The 21,826-nt window shown below is 41.6% G+C and overlaps 1 protein-coding gene across 5 annotated transcripts in view; it reads right to left on the bottom strand.

Moving 5' to 3' along the window:
• Nucleotides 1-21,826, bottom strand: part of SH3TC2 (SH3 domain and tetratricopeptide repeats 2) — an 86,295-nt gene that overhangs the window by 1,638 nt on the left and 62,831 nt on the right. For 4 of the 5 annotated variants that reach the window (XM_075600971.1, XM_075600974.1, XM_075600973.1 and 1 more), the window contains 8 exons: nt 19,927-20,060; nt 17,324-17,365; nt 14,442-16,145; nt 12,190-12,370; nt 9,627-9,777; nt 8,621-8,743; nt 2,637-2,787; nt 1,547-1,743 (listed from right to left, as the gene is read on the bottom strand). In XM_075600971.1, the coding sequence (XP_075457086.1) occupies nt 1,547-1,743; nt 2,637-2,787; nt 8,621-8,743; nt 9,627-9,777; nt 12,190-12,370; nt 14,442-16,145; nt 17,324-17,365; nt 19,927-20,060 (2,683 nt within the window). The remainder of the gene's footprint in view (nt 1-1,546; nt 1,744-2,636; nt 2,788-8,620; nt 8,744-9,626; nt 9,778-12,189; nt 12,371-14,441; nt 16,146-17,323; nt 17,366-19,926; nt 20,061-21,826) is intronic. The other variant, XM_075600975.1, reaches the window with a different exon arrangement.

Below are 21,826 nucleotides of genomic sequence, written 5' to 3'. Positions count from 1 at the left end.
TTGTTGTAGCATAACGTTTTCTTTGGCTATATTGCTCTGATCATATACATTTTTGGAAATCCTCCCGTTGTCATCATATGTGACGAAAAAGCAAAAATAACAACCCAGTTTATTTTATCGTGGTATTTTCTATATACTGTTGCATTGATTATTACATAGAATGCAAAACATGGCCATGCTGCATCGGTTTAGTGAATAAATCACCTTGATGGTATCTTCACCTGCTGTACAAATCAAAGTTTCTGAATGTCTCTCTGCTATATCATCCTGGATGGCCCTCCGCCGCCTTAAACTCCACATGGCTAAAACAGAGCTCCTCATACTTCCTCCCAAACCTGGCCCTACTACCTCCTTCCACATTACTGTTGGAACTACGATCATTCACCCAGTAGCCCAAGCACGCTGCCTAGGGGTCACACTCGACTCCTCTCTCACATTCGCCCCTCACATTCAAAACATTTCTAAAACCTGTCGCTTTTTCCTCCGCAATATAACAAAGATACGCCCTTTCCTCTGTTGCTCGACTGCTAAAACTCTGACTCAGGCCCTCATTCTCTCCAGTCTTGATTACTGCAACCTCCTGCTGTCCGGCCTTCCTGCCTCTCATCTGTCTCCCTACAATCTATCCTAAACGCTGCTGCCAGAGTCACGCTACTCTTTCCTAAATCTGTCTCAGCATCTCCCCTCATGAAATCCCTCTCCTGGCTTCCGATCAAATCCCGCATCTCACACTCCATTCTTCTCCTCACTTTTAAAGCTTTACACTCTTCTGCCCCTCCTTACATCTCAGCCCTAATTTCTCGCTATGCACCATCCCGACTCTTGCGTTCTGCTCAAGGATGTCTTCTTTCTACCCCCTTTTTATCTAAAGCCCTCTCCCGCCTTAAACCTTTTTCACTGACTGCCCCACACCTCTGGAATGCCCTTCCCCTCAGTACTCGACTAACACCCTCTCTATCCACCTTTAAGACCCAACTTAAGACACACTTGCTTAATGAAGCATATGAATAGCACTGTGGATATTCTGAACACATGGCACATAAAGCTTGGCCCCCTGCAGATGCACTTACCAGAACTCCCTCCTACTGTCTCTGTACGTTCTCCCTACCTACCAATTAGACTGTAAGCTCCTCGGTGCAGGGACTCCTCTTCCTTATTGTTACTTTTATGTCTAAAGCACTTATTCCCATGATCTGTTATTTATATTATCTGTTATTTATTTGATTACCATGTGTATTACTACTTTCCTTGAGAAAGTGCCACTGACGGCGTGAAACGCGTGGGAGGAGGAGCTAGGTTCTCCATGTGGATGTTCACATTTTTTATGTAGTCTAATAAAGTTTTTTTATTCAATTTTTGGCTGGTGAGTTCCATCGTTTGTTCAGGTCTGGATGTCATACCGATCCTCTTCCGTAGCTCTGCCCTACCAACATTCAAATCCTTCATGATCCTCTATTGTAAACCCCGATAGCACCAGAGGCAAAAACACACAGAACCGATTCATCGGGGGACAATGCGCAGATAGTTCTGACAGCAAGTACGTTACCTTCCTTTTCAGTAGGGCAATATCTCCCAGGCGCCAGTAAACCTTTAAGTAGTACCCAGCCTCCGCAACATGCTGCATGGGTGACGAACATAACGACAGTGCCTTCAGATAACAGTACTCAGCAACCTCATAGACCTGCAGGGAATGGTACACCCCGGCCAGCCGATGGAATGCAACCAGCTCATGCAGTGGATCCTCTGTATGAAAAAAACGAGACTGAGACATCAGTAAGGGAGGGTGGTGGGGGGAATTGTGTTCACTGTGGGCTATTATCACTCAAAGTTAAAACCCGTAATCAAAGTGCACTAAAAATCATTGGTACTGTACGTGATTGAAACAATAGACCAAAATTATTTACATACTACTTTTTACATGGAATATTTATGTTGGGTTTATGCAATATATATGTTAACAGAAGGGAAATTGATTATCTCAAAGACCAAAAAAGTAAATTGGAGGTTTACTTTAGTAAATAAGCAAAATATGTGGTCATCATTACCACAGCACTTTGTTATAATCAGACAATAGAAGGTATGCCAAAGGTATTTCCATGGTTTATGGAGCTGAATTTTAAAAATCCAATAGGTCTGGAGCATAAAGACAATTAGGTTAGAGACCGACACTGATGTATGATTAGTTGACGTGCAGTGTTTATTGTGTATTCGCACCATATCAATGTTTAAATCACCAGAGGGTGTAACATGTTTATGTGAAATAAATACACAGTAAACAAGCAATCAATTCATAAATCAGGACTGTAACCTTAACCCAAATTCTCTTTTTCCCTTTTCATATGTGTCCTGTACAAATGTAATTACTATCACATTTTGTCTTTGATTTGTTTTTTAACAAAGCCATAATTTATTATAAGCTAATGCAGTGTTTGACTTGCTTATGGAAAACCCTGATGATCACAATGGATTAGCATCGTTTCATACTGTACTTCTAGAAATGTTAGCTGTAATACTTGCTTAATGCACTCAAGATCCTGAAGTGAGAAGAAGCACAAAGTCACAGGAAGCATTAGCATTAAATAAAGTTAAAAAACATAAGGAAATACAAAGTAGATTATAGGCACCAGGGCACCCACCCACAAGTGTGCTGTGTCGGACGGCCATGGTAGCAAATTCCAGGGACTTCTTATAATTTCCCTGGCTAATTAGCAGCTGAGTGAGTTTGTGGAAAAGACGTAGCTCTGTTTGAATGTCGTGAATTTTCTTTGCTAGTGGGAGAGCTCCTTCCTGAAACCAGAGAGCGAGGAAAGGTAAATTAGTTACTATAGTTGGAAATGACCATCTCCCAAAGCCCTGACAAATCTCACCATGTGACGTGTCCTTACTCCCATTATCTCATTTTATATATACGGTTTGTTTATTTTGGGCCAAAAAAATGTAAACGAGTGTGAGAGGTAGGTACCAAAAGGAACAGAAGGTGAACAAACAAAACAGTATTCCTTAGTAAGTTGGCATCACTACACATAATTACAAGCATATAATATATCATATGGGGAAAATCACTGATGATTAACTCTGAGAAATTCCCCCCGCCCCACAAAGACAAGTTCATAGGGCCAGAAATACAAAAAGTTTCCACCTGGTTAAGGTAGGGCATAATTAGATTGTTGCCAGGGAATCGAGACACCCCAAAAGTTCTGAAGGAGTTAATAAAAATATATGTGAAATTTACATTCCCATGATAGGGTGCATTCTGCATAAAATACAAAAAAAAGAACTTTCACTGACCCTGGGTTAATAATTGTAACTGGTCCAGTACCTTCCCCACAGGTACAATACACATACATAGAAACATTTAGCTCAGACCAGCACTCATACAAATCAAAACTTGCTCACTCATTAGTTGAAAAAATTAATTACAAATAAGTACATTTACAAAAATCAATATAATCCAGGCAAATAACTTCACAAAAAGTCTAATAGCAAGTTTAAAAGTAACAGGTACATATTCACCACACAGATCTCCAAAGTAACACTAGTGTTTCAAGGCTTCCTTGCCCGTTCCTCCGGCTTCAGTGTGTATTCTGTGAACTACAAAGTCAAGTGGGGGTGGTTCCACCTGTCGGATATGAATACCTGGTTCTTAACAATAATTCATCAATTGCTTATTTGAATCCAATCCACTAGCTCCTATCCACACCACCTGCTCCTATCCACACCACCTGCTCCTATCCACACCACCTGCTCCTATCCACACCCCCTGCTCCTATCCACACCCCCTGCTCCTATCCACACCCCCTGCTCCTATCCACACCACCTGCTCCTATCCACACCACCTGCTCCTATCCACACCACCTGCTCCTATCCACACCACCTGCTCCTATCCACACCACTTGCTCCTATCCACACCACCTGCTCCTATCCACAGCACCTGCTCCTATCCACAGCACCTGCTCCTATCCACACCACCTGCTCCTATCCACACCACCTGCTCCTATCCACAGCACCTGCTCCTATCCACAGCACCTGCTCCTATCCACACCACCTGCTCCTATCCACACCACCTGCTCCTATCCACACCACCTGCTCCTATCCACAGCACCTGCTCCTATCCACAGCACCTGCTCCTATCCACAGCACCTGCTCCTATCCACACCACCAGCTCCTATCCACACCACCAGCTCCTATCCACACCACCTGCTCCTATCCACACCACCTGCTCCTATCCACACCAAATGCTCCTATCCACAGCACCTGCTCCTATCCACACCACCTGCTCCTATCCACACCACCTGCTCCTATCCACAGCACCTGCTCCTATCCACAGCACCTGCTCCTATCCACACCACCTGCTCCTATCCACAGCACCTGCTCCAATCCACACCACCTGCTCCTATCCACAGCACCTGCTCCTACCCACACCACCTGCTCCTATCCACAGCACCTGCTCCTATCCACACCACCTGCTCCTATCCACAGCACCTGCTCCTATCCACACCACCTGCTCCTATCCACAGCACCTGCTCCTACCCACACCACCTGCTCCTATCCACACCACCTGCTCCTATCCACAGCACCTGCTCCAATCCACACCACCTGCTCCTATCCACAGCACCTGCTCCTACCCACACCACCTGCTCCTATCCACAGCACCTGCTCCTACCCACACCACCTGCTCCTATCCACAGCACCTGCTCCTATCCGCACCACCTGCTCCTATCCACAGCACCTGCTCCTATCCACACCACCTGCTCCTATCCACAGCACCTGCTCCTATCCACAGCACCTGCTCCTATCCACACCACCTGCTCCTATCCACAGCACCTGCTCCAATCCACACCACCTGCTCCTATCCACAGCACCTGCTCCTACCCACACCACCTGCTCCTATCCACAGCACCTGCTCCTACCCACACCACCTACTCCTATCCACAGCACCTGCTCCTATCCGCACCACCTGCTCCTATCCACAGCACCTGTTCCTATCCACACCACCTGCTTCAAAAAGGTTGCTTTTGCAACTTGAATATGGGTGTCAAGACGCTACCTTTTTTAGGGATTCCTGGAATGGGTTTATTTAAGAGGGATCCCAGTTTATATTCATTTTAAGAAATTCCTGAATAAGAGAGAACATTTGAGTCCCTGTGCTAGTGATTCTAGTGCAGGATCACCAAACACAAATCATAGATCTCGGCTGACCACAGTTTCTCCAACACCACTTGTACCCTTAGGGGGACATTTTACGGAAATGTACTAAATACTAGCAAAATAGTCGTTTATACCATTTAACGTTAGTGCCTATTGATAGGTTGGTAACTTTCCAATTCACATAACAGCAATGTGACATCCATCTCCTTTTCCCAGGTACTGTAATTATATACAGTAACATAACATCCAGGTATGTATATAATGTATACCCTGCTCATTTATGTAACTGTATTTGTAACCATGTATTATTTGTCTTAACTCTGTGCCCAGGACATACTTGAAAACGAGAGGTAACTCTCAATGTATTACTTCCTGGTAAAATATTTTATAAATAAATAATATCACAAAGAGATTTATATAGACAGGACACTATCCCCTTTCTCTGTGACTATCTGCTACAAAAGGTTTCAGACTGCACATTCTTTTAACTTACTATCTGGGAAATGTAAAGAAGACGCAAAGGGGTAAATGCTATATACACCTGTAAGCCTCTTTATGTCTATCATTTTTAGACAAACATTCAATTAGAGATTGGCATTGAAGAGATGATGTGGTTCTCCAATCACTTGGAATTAGCTTGTGAATTCCAGTCTAGAATGTGATTAAGCGCAATATAGTAAAGATGCAGGTTATCTGAGGCAAAGTCATCCATCTGAATAGATATCTGAAGAATAGAATTGGAAATTCTAGGTCTTTTCCCCCATCCATACAAATATATTTATTTGTTTTTAAATGTTTTCAAGGATTGTTGGGGAATGGTAAGAGGTAGTGTCTGAAAAATGATCACAAACAGGAAACTCATTTTAATGGAGGCTACATGTCGCATCCAGGAAATATCAAAAGTATACAAGGATTCAAATCCTTTTGAAGAGCATTAAAGAGGGATGAATAGTTGTCCTTAAATAGGAACTACTAGAATTGTTCACTTGCAGATATCTAATGGCAGATTTCTTCCACCTGTAGTCAACACTGGCTCATTATCCTACAGTATATCCTACAGTATATTCAATGCCTCTGATTTTGCTGTGTTCATTTTAAAGTCTGAAGCCTCTCCACAGTTCATAACAGTTTTTCCAAAGTTGATAAAAAATACTATTGGATTAGTGACTGTTAGTCAGCAAAGGAACTTAATGTATCATTCTCCTTCCACACTTGATTCCCCAGTGATTATACTTCTTGCAAAGACTAAATGGAGATAAGGGGCACCCTTGGTGAGTACCATAATATCTCCTTTGTAACTATATAACTCGCAAAAGAGGGATTTCCCTCTTACAGGTACATTAAATTTAAAGGATTGGAGATTTGACATTGAATTTGGGATGTAAAGAACCCTTTTTATGGGAAGTAAAAAAAAAGTGACAAAAAAACCTCAATGTAGTGGTCATTTAGCAACACAATATACAGAATGCAAGTCAACAGCCCCTTGTAGCAATATGCTAACATTTGCAGAGCCGGAATAACGAGAATGCGCCCAAACGTTTGGCATAAAGCACATCAGGACTGAGATCAAATACTATATGGCTTGCAACTATTGTTTTAAGTGATTGTTAGGATTTTGTGTATGCTTGAGGTAACATTGGTTTGTGATTGCTGCACCTTGATACTGGAGTTCCTTGCTGGCTCTGAAGGAACAAGGTACAGAGACGGGTCCTGTACCACAATGAATGGACATTGGAAAAAACAAATAGGTAGCGCTATATCCCACAGTGAGCTGGCAGCCGGTGATATAACCCTGACCCCTAGTCAGGCTATAGAAGTGGAAAAGAAGTTATATCAGTGGCGCTCAACACTGTAATGATCAAAGCAATTCTAATAGATATTATAAAATATATATTATAAAATATACAACCAGAGCCACGGAAATCGCCCGTCCGATTGGATGCTCCACGTGGTAAGGGTAAACATGTAAATATACAAAGAAATCAAATCATAGCATAATACTGTAAAACATACACCTACATAAACAAACAACACTTAACAAACGCTGAGAACAACAGGTAACTACTCACAATGGCATTTAATATGGCATATCATTAATATCATAAAATACACTTATTACACATAAAATAGTACATAAAAACATATATTAGGTTCAGGCAAGATTCTCCAACTCGGGTGGGGGTACCTGCTTACCGAAAACAGGATGTAATCAGGCAATGGATAATTCAAAGAGTATCCCCTCTTATGGATAGCTGCTGCTGCTGCTGCTGTTAACACCTGGGCTCAGACGAGGAGTCTATTATGGGCAGGGACAGGTTTTTCCAGCTAGCTGCGTCTGCCTCAGTCCTCTCCCAGCACTGCAGAAGCTCCAGGACCACACACAGAGATACTTCCTGGTCTGCCCGCACCACGTGCACCAAACACAGCAATGCTGAAATGTTGGATATTCCTACGCCAGCATGTGCTTTCCCACAGCTCACAGCTCACAGCTCCCAGCTTCGGAAGGGTACAGCACTCACACCCGAGTAGTAGGGACCTCACAGAACCACCCTACGCGTTTCGAAAGTCTTGCTTTCTTCCTCAGGGGTTAAAAGTAAAACTATATATTGCCACTATATATTAAATGCCATTGTGAGTAGTTACCTGTTGTTCTCAGCGTTTGTTAAGTGTTGTTTGTTTATGTAGGTGTATGTTTTACAGTATTATGCTACGATTTGATTTCTTTGTATATTTACATGTTTACCCTTACCACGTGGAGCATCCAATCGGACGAGCGATTTCCGTGGCTCTGGTTGTATATTTTATAATATATATTTTATAATATCTATTAGAATTGCTTTGATCATTACAGTGTTGAGCGCCACTGATATAACTTCTTTTCCACAATGAATGGACATGCTGTATTAGTATTTACATTACTCCAGAGATGTGCTGTGAAAGGTTATAATTTAACATGTTTCTCACTTAATGGCCAGTTTAATGTAACTGGTCTAGTGCTAGGGTGCCCACAATGCATGGTGGAGAAGCACACTGGAGAATTAAAACACAACAGAATTCAAACAAAAAAGCCAATGGATTAAAGCAGCAGTCTGCGCTAATCATAACCTTTTTTAAATTATAATTTATTAACGATTATTCATTCAGGAGATAAGCATTTGAAATATGATGTGTCCAGGAGGTCAAAATTGATGTCTCACAGTGCAATCTAAAAGTTACCATGGTTACCTCAGATGCTAGAGATTAGGAGAATCATGATTTTTAACAGTAACAAAACATTAAAAACTTAGGGCATACGCAGGGGATAAATGACTAAAATTATATGTTAAACTTATATAGGCTGCTGGTGGGCATTGCTGCTTTAAAGGTTTAATTAACCTACTGGGAGCCTGGATCACACCTGCCATCCAAAAAGCTGTGCACTAAGCATTACAACATATTGATAACCATATTGTCAAATTTAAGCATTGATTACCTTGTAAAAAGGCAATGCCCTCTCTCTCTTCCTCAATCCGTGGAAAAACACATCCCCAGTTGCTTCATACAGATGCAATATTGTGGCGAGGTGCTCTGACTTCCGTGATGCCAAGATGGCAGCCTATGATGAAAAGAGCAAAGCTGTAAATTCCGTATAACAGATCCCATAAACAAGTGGTAAATACGGAAAATGTACAACTTAGCTGCAAATCCTGTCTTTCTGAACAAAAGTGCTGTATGGGAGCAGATAGGACCGGAACAACTGGGGAACACATGGGTGGAAGCCTGGAGTGTGTTCATCCCACCACATACGGCCTTACCTTCAGTACAGTTGCTCACATACTTTCACTGACTTCATTATGGGTTGTGCTTTCCTCAGCAATTATGGGGTGTAACAGGGGCAATCCTGTTTACAACAGCTATTGCTGTTGGGTGTCGGCCAGGCAGTGATTAATCCCTTTCTGGAAGAAGGCAGGACTACCAAGGGGCCTAGCTGAGTCTAGCAAGAGGTTCAAAAGGCAGGAAATACAGACAACACGTACTGTGCCATTGACCCCCAAGGGACACATGGGCATGCAGGCCATATTCCCGTGTCGTTGATGCCAAGGAACAACCAGATCTATATAGACATCTATAGACATATAGGGACTTTCATATGCTGGGGAAACTGAACTTTTGGCTAGGGAAACCCTATCCTTTATATCGCTGCTCTGTTTTTTGCTGCACCTTGGCTGAGCAAAAGCCTGTATTTTTTGTTCTATTGCATTTTGGTAAAACAAAAGCCTACATTTATTTTCCAAAAGGAAGTCCCCTGTTTTCACCTCTGCACACATCTCTTACATGGAGAAGTCATCTCACATATTGAGAAACAAACCTCCAGCACCATGTTGGTGCACAGTTCTCATAACTGGTCCTGGAGAAGTGCAAACTTGTTGCACGCTTGGATAGCTTACACGCCTGGTCCGAGGACAGCGTAAGGTGGAGTGTCCTGTTGCAGTACTTACATGGAAGTAAATCTCTACCAGCTCATCCTCTTGCAGCAGATAGTAAAGTCTCCCAGCCTGGAGCCAACTTTCGGCTGCTTTGTCATGCTGACCCAGATCAATGGAAATCCTTAGGCTTTGCTTGGTATAGTCAAGGGCTTTCCGGAAGCACCTGGAATTAATGCAGAAACTTAATTACACTTGAAAGATGTGCAAATGTCTTCAAATTAGCTTTACCATTTTGGAGGAATTCCCCCCCCCCCCGTAATGCTGTATTTTCATATTTGTTTTGCTAAAGTTCACACATGCTCAGGAATGGACAAACATGTCAACAAAAAAGTGTCATCCGACCCATTAGTGAGATTATCTTCAAATGTGCTTCATAAAAGTTATCACAAATGTTTTTTTGCAAATGTTCCCTTAGGCATATAATATAGTAAGCGCAGGCGCGTGCATGGCATTGCGCGTGCATGTGGCGCGTGCGTTTAGTGCCTATAGGCCAAACGGTGATACGCGCAGCTAGCAGGCGTGGCCATGACATCGCAACGGTAGGCCGCACTGTGATTGGCTCACAGTGTCACGTGGCACGGCAGCAGCTCGAAAATACAAATTTCTTTGTATTTCCACACAGCTGCTGCGCCAACGCTGTCTGCCGTGCGCGCGCACGTCGGCACTGGATAAACTATCGTAGGGAGACATGTATTTATCATTGTCTCGCACGCGCGCCAGCGCTTGGTAAAATACCAGCCTTATTCTCGATCTCCGGTTACAAACCTAGACATATCCTTGTGCTGTGGGATCTATCATGTTTAAAGGAGGACTTGTTTTTTTTTTTAGCTCCCATGTTTTTTACAGGGTGGGAACCTGAGCCAAACGCCACTTTTTTCAGCCCCGGGAACCCCTGGTTTCCAAAATGCTTGCTGGTGGAATGTACCAGGTTTAAATCTCCCTCAGTGATAACAAAATGGCTGCCAAATCTCAGGTAAATAGGAAGCTGCAACATCATCTCTTGTGGCTTCCTCTTGATGTATATTAAAATCCCTTTTAGAAAAGTAATTAGTACCAGTAACTTGACCAGTAAGTATCTCAGGAACCGGGTGATCCCCGAAGCTAAATATTATGGGGTTTCAGCTATGGGGTACCCGCTGCTAACAATCCTATTAAAAATGAATCTTTTTAGGGTGAATTGCTCCTTTAAAATGCTAGTTATTCCATACAGTACATAGTTTGTTGTGTTACTTTATTTGCAGATTATACATCAACACAATGTAACGTATGGCGGCTGGTGTTTCTTGTATGTTTTGCTCCCTTTGAAAGAGGAGTCGCCCTTTTTGTTCTTTTTGCAGTTTATTTTGGCACTCGTGTCTTGTTGTGATTCATGCTACATTCGTGTGTCCAGTCAAAGCTGATTTTTTTTCTTCAGCTCTTTCTTTCACAAATAATTACAGTTTACTAAACTTAATTTTGTTTAAAGAATCAAGGACAATTGGGAGATTTCAGCTGATAATGGAAGTGCTCTACTGAGGACAAGCAACATGAACGTTCTCTTGGCCTCCTGAAAAGCCTTTTAATGTTTATTCGTGGGTATCAAATAAAGTTGTTTCTTTGTATAATGGTATGGAATAAATAAATATTGTAAATATAAGAAAAACAGGGCACATATTTTGATGAAAAAACTGAAAGGTCCATGTATCAAGTTCTAAATTATTGCCTTTAATTTGTATTGTATTGTATGTCTTTATTTATATAGCGCCATTAATGTACATAGCGCTTCACAGTAGTAATACATGTGGTAATCGACTTTAATGTGACTTTAATGACTTTAATGTGACTAAGTGACTTATTCTATATCAGCCAGAATGTCCAATCAGGCTGTTTTGGGACAAAATTCTCTATTGAAGTCAGGGGGGGAATTTTGGTTGAAAATGCTGCTTTAGCCGATATACTGTACTATAAGACCCTGAGTATCTTCCCAGTGCTTGAGGAGTTCAGCTACAGTCAAATGAAAATATTCCCAACAACGGAAGCAGATTTAAAGTACATTGAGGAAGGGCATACAAAATACAGTGTTTGCCATGTGTCGATGTACTGTATATTGAAGTCTTGTGACTCGGGGAGTGTCAGTAGGCGGTGTTCAGAAGTTGACTGAAGTCTGTATGACTTCATCACTTTTTGATATTTGGTAGCGTAAAAAACTCTGGACTGTTGAGAATAATGTAAATATCTGAATACATTTTCCACTACATACCTGCAGCTAACCCTCACTGATTAAATAAGACATGTATAAGTTACTGATAAAAAAAGTTACTGAAAAAAAGAATATTTGCATGAGACCTGTACATGAAATTCACAGAATCTATTATTGATAAATATTGTGTTCTTAACTCCTTCACATCAGGAAAACCTTTCTTTAACGATATGTGCCTACTGTATAATGGCAGCCGTATATTTTTACGTTTTTAGCAAGTCACATGTAATTATAATTCGTACAATGCACATTCTGTATTTCAAGTTCGTAATGTGTACAAATACACAGGGACAATAAGGTAGAACCCCAATGACTAAAGGTTGTGAAAGTGCTTACTTGGCTGTGTTCAGGGTCTGATAAAGCTGGCTGAGGGTGTTCAGTAGTTCTCCTTCCTTTTGTCTGTCCTTCAGTAGCTGCACAAGGCGGACCCCGTGTTCACAATAGGTTATATGGGCTCCAGTGGCAGGGGACACTTTGCTGTAGAAATGGCACAATTCCTCAGTGATCTTGAGCTGACCTGCATGATAAACGCAGGGTGGGCACACAGCATAATAATTGGTTGTCTTTGGTATGACTGAGATTTCAGCCTAGTAATAGGACAACTACTGTACGGTGGGGCCATGTTTAGCCCTTGTTACAGGATGGACCTGCAAAAACATGGGGTTTACATTCTAAGCCAGTGGTCAAATGGGCTTCAATAAAGTAGTGGTCATGTGTCTAATTTAAAAGAGATCTGGCAAAAAACGACTTTGCAACTGTGAAATATTATATTATGCAAGTCATTGACCAATTATCTCAAGAATGTACGGTTTACAGCAACCGGGTCTCCATGAGGACTCCCTGGTTCCTGAGATGTTTAATTTTTACATTCTCTTACAAGAAACGATATGACCCTTAGGGTTCTCTGGTGCCCAATAGAAAGCCATGACATCATTGTGAGATGACAAGGAGGCTTCCAATTAAGTGACCCCGCATCCATCTTTGTGTATCTTTGCAAGAACTGGCAAATGTAAACATTTAAAAAAATAATCTCAGCAATAAAGGGGTCCCGCAAAAGAGATAATTGAAAAAATACCTGATTTGGGGGACTGCTGTTCTAAAGCTAACTGGAAGCAGATATGAGCCCTCTGGATGATAAGGCCCTATTAGTCCCTAAAGATTTGTCGATCAGTTCAAGGTATAGATTTACATAAAAATATGATTTACATAGAATTAACTTTGCCCCTACAAGCTTGCACCAGATGGGCCATAAGCGAGATGCACTTTCTGACACAGTAAATGCAGAATTCAAAAAAGGTACTTTCTTTAATACGGTGTGGCAGTGCCATAAAATACAAATATTCTGGAATGCAGAGCTATTGTTTCATGTCAGAAATTGTCTCTTAGCAAAGTGAAAGGGAGGATGATGCTCAGATTTAAGATTCTGGATTAACTCTGTTAATCAAGACTTGCCTCATCACTAATTGACATGTACAGTATTCACAGAGGTTGTCCCGATAAATTTGAAGATATATAGATAATATTGGTACAGAATCCTTTTAACAAGCTAACCCGGATATTAAGAATCTATGCTGCTATGCCTTTGTAAGGCTTATGGGTCTGTGTCTGTTTTCCATAGCTGACTATTTGGTTTATTTGTCCAACTCTTTTTTGCTTTGTACTTCAGTTTTTTTTTCTTTCTTTTCTTTAGATCATTACTATTATGTATTAACTAAATTATATTTCCAGCACTCAGTAATGACTAGTAGATACCGGAATAAGTCAAAAATGATTCCATATGTAAATTAGAACAACACAAGGTCAAAGACCCCAAGGGGGATAGTGAAAAATGATCATCCAATAAGTGTAGTGAATGACAAAGGGAGAAACAGGGGAAGGGGAAGGAAAGGGGAAGGAAAGAAAAGGAAAGGGATAACGCCGGGGAAAACCAGGGGAAACAAAAAGGGGAGGAGGGTGTGATGCAGGGGAAGGAGGGCAACGTTTCAGGGATGAGCCCCTTCTTCAAGCCCGTTCCCAAAGGTCAAGGATGACTGTGGTACTTTCCTTGTGCCTTGTTACAAAACTCCCTAAAACCAGTAAACTTAACAAGAGATACAGTGTTATAAAAACACACCTTAAGACTGTAGATAATTTAAATCCAAAATGGGAAATATAAGTAAATAGGTACAGCACCTAAAGTATTATACTGGAGGATAGTGGGCTCCTTAATCCATGTCCCATGAAGCCTATCGAGGCAAAATATGGAGCTGACCTATCCAAAGTGAAAAAGCACCCCACTGACAAGATAAATCTAGCAGGTGCAGAGATAGAGCGAGACCTGACAGAACACTGAATACAAGTCCCCAGAACAGTTCAATACAGACCAGGCTGAAGTGTGCAGCGTAGGGAGAAAAAGATAGCACTGGTGTGGGGAGACAGTTACTGGCGTCCCTCTGTCTAAATCTCATGTGTGGAGGTTGTTGGTATTTTTTTTTTTATAAGGAACACTTAATAAACTAAAAAATTTAATTATGAAGGATATGTTGGATTAATGGCAATCACAACTAACAGTTTGCCACTACATGGAAATTCATGCAATATTTACTCACTTTTCAAGTTGTTGGACTTCAAGGCAAACAGCAGGGCCAACTCATAACAAACTTTTCCATATTCATACTTGTTTTCTTCAACCATAATTTGCCCCAGCCACTGCAGAACCTGTACCAGTTCCCGCTCTGCTTCATCGCTGCCCTGCACTTCTATGTATAACTGGACAGACTTGAGGAAATATCTCTCTGCCATACTGAGTGCTTGGCAGAACACTGCCACTCTCCCAAAGTTGGCAAGGGCTATGGCTTGGTTTCTCCTGTTGCCAGTTTCAGTGGCCATTTTAAGTGCTTTGGAGTACCCTCTTGATGCCTGAAGTACCTTATTTCCCATCTTTTGAGCATTTGAGAGAAGGTTATGCACAACACCACACTGTGTGATGCTGTCAGTTTCCTGCATGGACTCTAGCAGAGACCTCAGGATCTGAGAAGCGTGTTCCAAGTGACCGTCTAAGATATACATCCATCCCAAAAACAGAGAAGACTCAAAGGTCTCCTCCTCACTAGTCCACCTACCCAATTCAACAGCCCTCTTTGAGTAGCAAATGGCACCTGGCAGAACGCCATACTGGAGGTATAATTTGGATAAAATAAGGCATAAAGTTCTTTGTGCTTTCACATCGCCACTCTCATAAGAGCAGGACAGTGCATGTTTGAGGTAAGGAGCAGCTTGGGCAGGGACTCGTCTACTTTTCAATGTACAACCTATTATTTTGTATATGTTTTCAATAACTACCCCGACTTTCCACAGAGGTGATGGCACCAGGCTCACACTAGAGGTATTGCACAGTCTGGCTGATGCCAAGGCAATGTGAGGGAGATATTTTTTATCATATAGGGAACTTAAAATCGGCATCACACCTATAGTGGAATATAATGTCCGAGAGCATGATGCATTGAGAAGAAACTGCAGGCGTTCCACAAAAGGCAAAGCCTCATCATATCTTCCCAGCTGATGAAGGAATCTGAACATGAGAAAGCAGATCCGGGCTTCAAAAGAGGTATTGTTAACAACGATGGCTTTCCTGAAAATATATTTTAGCACCTCAAGTTCATTCTCAGAACTAAAATGATGCTGTGGCAAGCAGGCTAGAAGCGTGGCTGCCTTATCCAGCAATATCTCTTGCTTGTCTTTCAGTTTCTGCTTCAAGTAAATAGCGGAGAGGTTCCCATACAGGGCAGCCAAAAGATGCAGATCAAGAAATCCCTGGCTCATGGCACTTAAGGCTTCTTCAAAATAAACCCTGGCCTGGGACAGCTTCATTCGTTTGGCACAAATCCGTCCTAGAAGAAAACAACACCGAATGTGAGCCCAGGACATGTGACTTCTCTTAGCCCAGTTTCGAGATGTTTCCAGATAAATCACCAGATTCTCCTCCTCTGAGAACCCATAGAATGTGGAGCTTAGAAAAGACATGGAGATGTCATACAAGGGCTGAAAGTGGGCTTCGAAACCTTCTTTATTGAGGAATGTCAAGATTGGATCAAAGACCTCTGAATCCTCCATATCCCCAGCGTTTAAATCAACAAAGAACTTTGGGTCATCAATATCGTCCTGATCTTGCACGAGGAAACCCTCTACCCCGCACTGCCAATCTGACTCTGGGCTTGACTTTTCAGAGGCGCTACATTTGGATGACCCACTGACCACTTCATACTCCTCCCAGCTTTCAGAAATGTGACTCAAACCAAAGTGTTCACTTATCCCTGGAAGAAGATGAAGAACAAACATAAAATCGTCAAATAAGCCTTTCAGCCTTCTGTGTTCCCATTCAAAAAAAGTTTTAAAATAATATTCAGGAAAAGCAGCATTTCCGCTTGGGGAGTTTAAAAATAATTGCTCTAAGTGTGAAGCCTGGGGGTCTCACAATAGCTAAACTGCGATAATTTCGCATGTGGGGACCCCTTGCTTCCCAACATACATACATCTGAAGGGGCTGCCAGTAGCAGCCCAAGCTGGGCATGCAATATGGCCATTTAAAGGTCCCATGGCCAGTGGGGATAAAGGAAGACACAGCATCCTCATCCTTTTGACTTCCTATTGGCCCTTGTGATGCAAAATGTCTAAACAGGATTGATATACTGGCAGCACCTTTAGAGGCATGTATTTCGGGACGAGCAGGGGGTCCCCAGAAATTAAATTAGCGCTTTTCAGCCCTGGAGACCTTCTGCTTCCCACTCGGGGGTTCATTGTTGCAGATTTTTAAATGAAATTGTTATGTAATATATCTGTACCTATGCTGAAAAGGTGGTCATTTAAAGTTCAATACACGCATACATCAGAAAAAAGCAGAAATTCACTAAAACACAAAGTGTGTGTGTGTATATATATGTGTACATGTGTGTGTATATATATATATATATATATATATATATATATATATATATATATATCATAATATTTGGCACATAGTGTGTCCATGCAGGGATCTTTATTGAAGTTACTATGTTATTTGTCCTATGGTGTTTAGATCATTAAGTATCTGTGCAGAGCTCTTGTCCTCTTGTCTTGATATATGAGCACACAAGGATGGGAGGAAAGAAATATGGATTTGTTATTGAACAACAAATTGTTGCTTTTTTTTTATACAGGTATTTCTTGTATACACATACCATAAAGGTTTAGCATTATAATGAGGATAACAGACATACACGTTTTGTTCAGTTAGCAAAGCAGCCCTACTGTGCTTTTTAAATTAAGAAACAGAAACAATCTGTATTGGAAAATATGTGAAAAGGAAAGCACATACTGTACACTGTATACCAAATTCCTACAATAACATTATAGCGAGGAGTCTTGGTATTGGCCTATAGGTGAGACATGGTTGTTGACTAGATGCAGCTGAATGAAAAGGCAATAAACAAGAAGTTTGTTCATGACTCACCGGTGGAGACTTTGAGAGACATTTCCATGGGTTCAAGGCCATCTGCAAAACATTCAGACAACACAAAGAATAAAAAAAATATGTCACCATCATCTGGTTTTGTGGAAACATACTGATCTTTTAGAGCAAGTCCCCCCCAAAACAATGTGAAAAAAAATAACCAAACGTTCTCGAACCAGAAAATAATGTATCCACTCGTAGCTGGCATTCGAGCCAATGGCAGTTACCACCAGACATAGGGTGTGAGAGTCCGCATCGTGCTTTTATGAGTCTTCGCCGTAGTCTCCTGAGCTATTACAGTTTTAAGAATTTAATATCCAAGGTCCTAAGTCCCTAAACTCTTTCCAGCACATTTACTGTGGTATACGCTCACCATTACATGTCATTATCATCTTAATCACGGAGAAGGTCACCTTCAAAACTACCAATATATTAAACTTACACACCGGTTCCCAACACTTTTAAACTGAGCTCCCTATTCTGTATTCGGTTAACAAAGATTTTCCAAGATTTGGGGAGTGGGACACAGTACTAAAGAGGTAGTCCAACGTAACTGGGGGAAAAACACAATAAACTACTGTACTTATCCATCTAACCAGCTGCCTTAAAACAAATATAATCAATAGGAAAGTAACTTTTACTTAAGTAATAATCCCCTCAGGGCAGGGCATTACTGGCCAATAATGCCCTGGCTGGAAGAGTTGAAGGCCCGAGGTGAAGCCGAGGAGAGATGTGGGGAGTATTACTATTATAGGCTAAATGTAGGCATATTTTTTTTAATTACATTTTTCATAGAAAATATACACTTTTGTAGTCATTGATTTTTATCAGCATGAGTGTCTACATTATTTTGCTTTTACTGCAAGTTTATTAAAAGGAAATTGTACATACACACAGCCCCCTCTTTATACACACACACACACACACACACTCTGCAGCCCCCCCCCCCCCCACCTGTACACACAAACACTCTGCAACACCTCCCCTCTATGTAAAACACACTCTGCAGCCCCCCTACACACTCTGCAGCCCCCCTCCTCTACACCCACAAAACACTCTGCAGCCCCTGTAAACCCACAAAACTGCAGACAAACACACTGCAGTCTGCAGCCCTCCTCCACCCTCTACACCCACACACACACACACACACACACACACACCAACACATTGCAGCCCCCTCTTCATCCACAAAACGCACACATCAACAAAACAGACAGCTGCCCCCCTCTACATCCAGCAAACCCACACCAGCAGCTCCCCTCTACTCCCACTGCAGCCCCCTGTAAACCCACACACTGCAGACACATACAAATGATCTGCAACCTCCACCCACAAAACACACACACTGCAGCCCCCCCTTTACACCCACAAAGCACAAACTGCAGACACACACACACAAAACAGACTCTTCAGCCTCTACATCCACAAAACACACACTGCAGCCCCCCCTCTGCACCCACAAAACACACACTGCAGACACTGCAGACACTGCAGACACTGCAGACACTGCAGACACACACAAACCAACAAAACAGACTCTTCCACCTCTACATCCACAAAACACACACCAGCAGCCCCCCTGTAAACCCACACACTGCAGACACAGACACCAACAAAACACTGCACCCCTCCTCCATCCACAAAACACACACAACAGACATACACCAACAAAACAGACTCTGCTGACCCTCTACACCCACAAAACACACACCAACAGAAGACACACACCAATAAAACACTCTGCTGGCCCCTTAACACCCACAAAACACACACACAGACCTTTCCCCTCACTTTCCTATGCGGAGCTCTCTGCAGGCAGGGTGGGGGAGGAGTCAGTGCCTTGCTGCTGCCTCCTGTCCAATCACCTCCCCTGTGTGAGAGCTGCTCTCACTCTTTGTGAATGAGAACTGAAAGCTGATTGGCTACAAAACTTGGCAGGGTGCAAAACTTCCGGGCCCTTACTGATTGGATAATGCCAGGAATTTTAACCAATCAGAGAGCAGGGATTTCAATAATGCCTGGAATTTTAACAGCGCTTTAGCCTATAATTAAAGTTATTAACCTATAATAGTTCTCTGAATTGATGTTAATAATTATTAGACTAAGAAAAGAGATTATTAAATATATAACTGTAGTTTCTGAGGCTCAAAAACGATCTCATCATAAGAGATTAGATGAAAATTGTAAAAACATTCCAAAGCATGGGGTTGCCATGAAGATACTAAAAGGTTAAGAAAACATTTAAACATACTTGTATGCGCATGATTCTGTCCGTCACCTAGTAAACATGTCACGGAAAGAAGTTCACTTTGGTCCTAGAAGTGACTGAACTTTTGACATGCCAAATCCAGGTGATAAAAGTGAGCCAACACCATTTGGATCCCCTTCAAGTGTAGGAAAGTAAACCCGCACTGATTTTCAGCCTGTATGGCAGGGTTTCCAGTTATTTTATTTCACATCTGTGATTTTATTTCATCGCACCCTCAGTTCAGAAATGGGAAAAATAGACAACAACCAAGATCCTCCGAGGAAGAGGATTGTTTCTTTACCATGTTGGTTTAGTTTTATGCTAAGCATTTACCTCATATATCCCTAACACTCACCCAGCCTGTACACTGAGCTGATATCTGTCTGGGAGAGGTTGCTTAGCAGCTCCACACAACCCCGCTGAGTGTCTTCATCTAGAGAGTTGAGGGATAATGTCTCCTCCTCACTTAGAAAGAGTAAGTGCGTGTCACTGCAAACAAAACAACAAGTTAAGTGACGCCCGTCACTCTTTTCCGTAAATTAGAACAGTCATGTGGACATTTTACTTTACATGTCACTCGGCACTGCGTGGGTTTACCAACAGTAAACAAGATATAAAGCGCGAAATTCACACCATAGTAATCAGTGTATGTAAACTCTATAGTAAACTGCATGGGTTTAGTTAGTACCAGGCTCAGTGATGCAGTTGGTACCCAAGAAATGCCAAGCATCAACCAGGAAATCTTTGGTACACTCGGAAGGACTGAGTTTCTTATTGCAGTCTGTCTGTAAGTGCAGCAGCAGGGAGTCATTCTGCTCTGTGTCTATCACTGTACGTATGTGTCCATCTGTTTCAGTTTGCTCTCGATCTATTAAATGTATATGTGTATGTACGGATACTGTAAGTATGAAACCTAGAGTGCATGCAAATATGAGTGTAATGTACAAGTAAATGCATATACAGCAGTTTCCACATATGTGTGCCCTACTTTTTCTCTGCTGTGGCCCTCCCCTGGAGCTTAGTAAATGTACCCTTCAGTTCACATAAAACTACCCAGGATTGTTATAAGTTGTGATACTTTTACTGGAACAAGAGAATAAGTCTTTATAGAAGAAATAGAGTGTGCAGATCTTCTGAAATCTCATAGGTCTCCTCTTCATGTAAACTATCAAATGTATCTTCTTCATGAGTACTGTCCCTACAGATGAAGAAGAGACCCGTGATGCTTTGAAAGCTTCTTGTGCCCTGTTGATTTAAAAAAAAAAAAAAAAAAACTTCCCTAGTTGATCTGTTCAGAGATCACAGCTGGGAATGACGCTACTATTCTTCAGGACCACACTGCTACTGGAACTTTGCTCTCTTTTATTTGACTGCTGTGTAGAGATATGCAAAAGAGTCCAAACGGTGAGCATTTTTGCTAAACATTTAACCAAGCCTCACAGGGCTTAAATCTGGAACAATTAGTGTTAGATACTGGAGGAATTGCAAACATTTCGCAAGACTAAGAAACACAGTCACGGAAGTATGGTTTTTACTGGAGGGTGAGTGTGGGGGGAGAGAGAAATAAGTGAATTTAAATATTCAAATAAGCCTATAAACATGCAAATAGGTTTATTTCTCAGGTGTGTTCACAGGTTTCTCTCAACATGGGTTATTAGTGACTATGGCCCAGATCCACAAAAGGGTGCTAAGGTTTAGCACGTCTTTACGCCCATTCATATGAAGCTTGGCACTCCTTTTGTGGATCTGTGCCTGTGTAGATATATAATCCAATGGTCTCTGTCTCTCACTCAGAGGAGGGGGGAGAATCAGCATGTGTGTGTGTGTGTGCGTGCGTGCGTGTGTTGCAAAGCAACAACCAGCACCCTGTAGCAATGAAAAATCCAGATGCTAATCCCATAGGTAAGAATAATGGAGTTATTACCAGATTGGAGTCCAGCAATGAGGAGACAGCACACCAGGAATGATATACAAAATGATTCTGTATTGTAGAAAAATACAGGAACCCCAGATTCTACAATACAGAATCATTTTCAATATCATTCCTGGTGTGTGTGTGTATATATATATATATATATATATATATATATATATATATATATATATATATATATATATATATAATATATATAATATATATATATATATATATATATATATATATATATATATATATATGATATATATATATATATAACACACACACACACACATAGTAATATTAGCAGAAACAAATGAACAGGGGAAAAAGTCTC

The sequence above is a fragment of the Ascaphus truei genome, chromosome 5 (genome assembly GCF_040206685.1).
Source record: "Ascaphus truei isolate aAscTru1 chromosome 5, aAscTru1.hap1, whole genome shotgun sequence".
Taxonomy (NCBI): Eukaryota; Metazoa; Chordata; class Amphibia; order Anura; family Ascaphidae; genus Ascaphus; species Ascaphus truei.
Note: the sequence above shows the minus strand (reverse complement) of the source record. Positions and strands in the feature narration are given on the sequence as shown.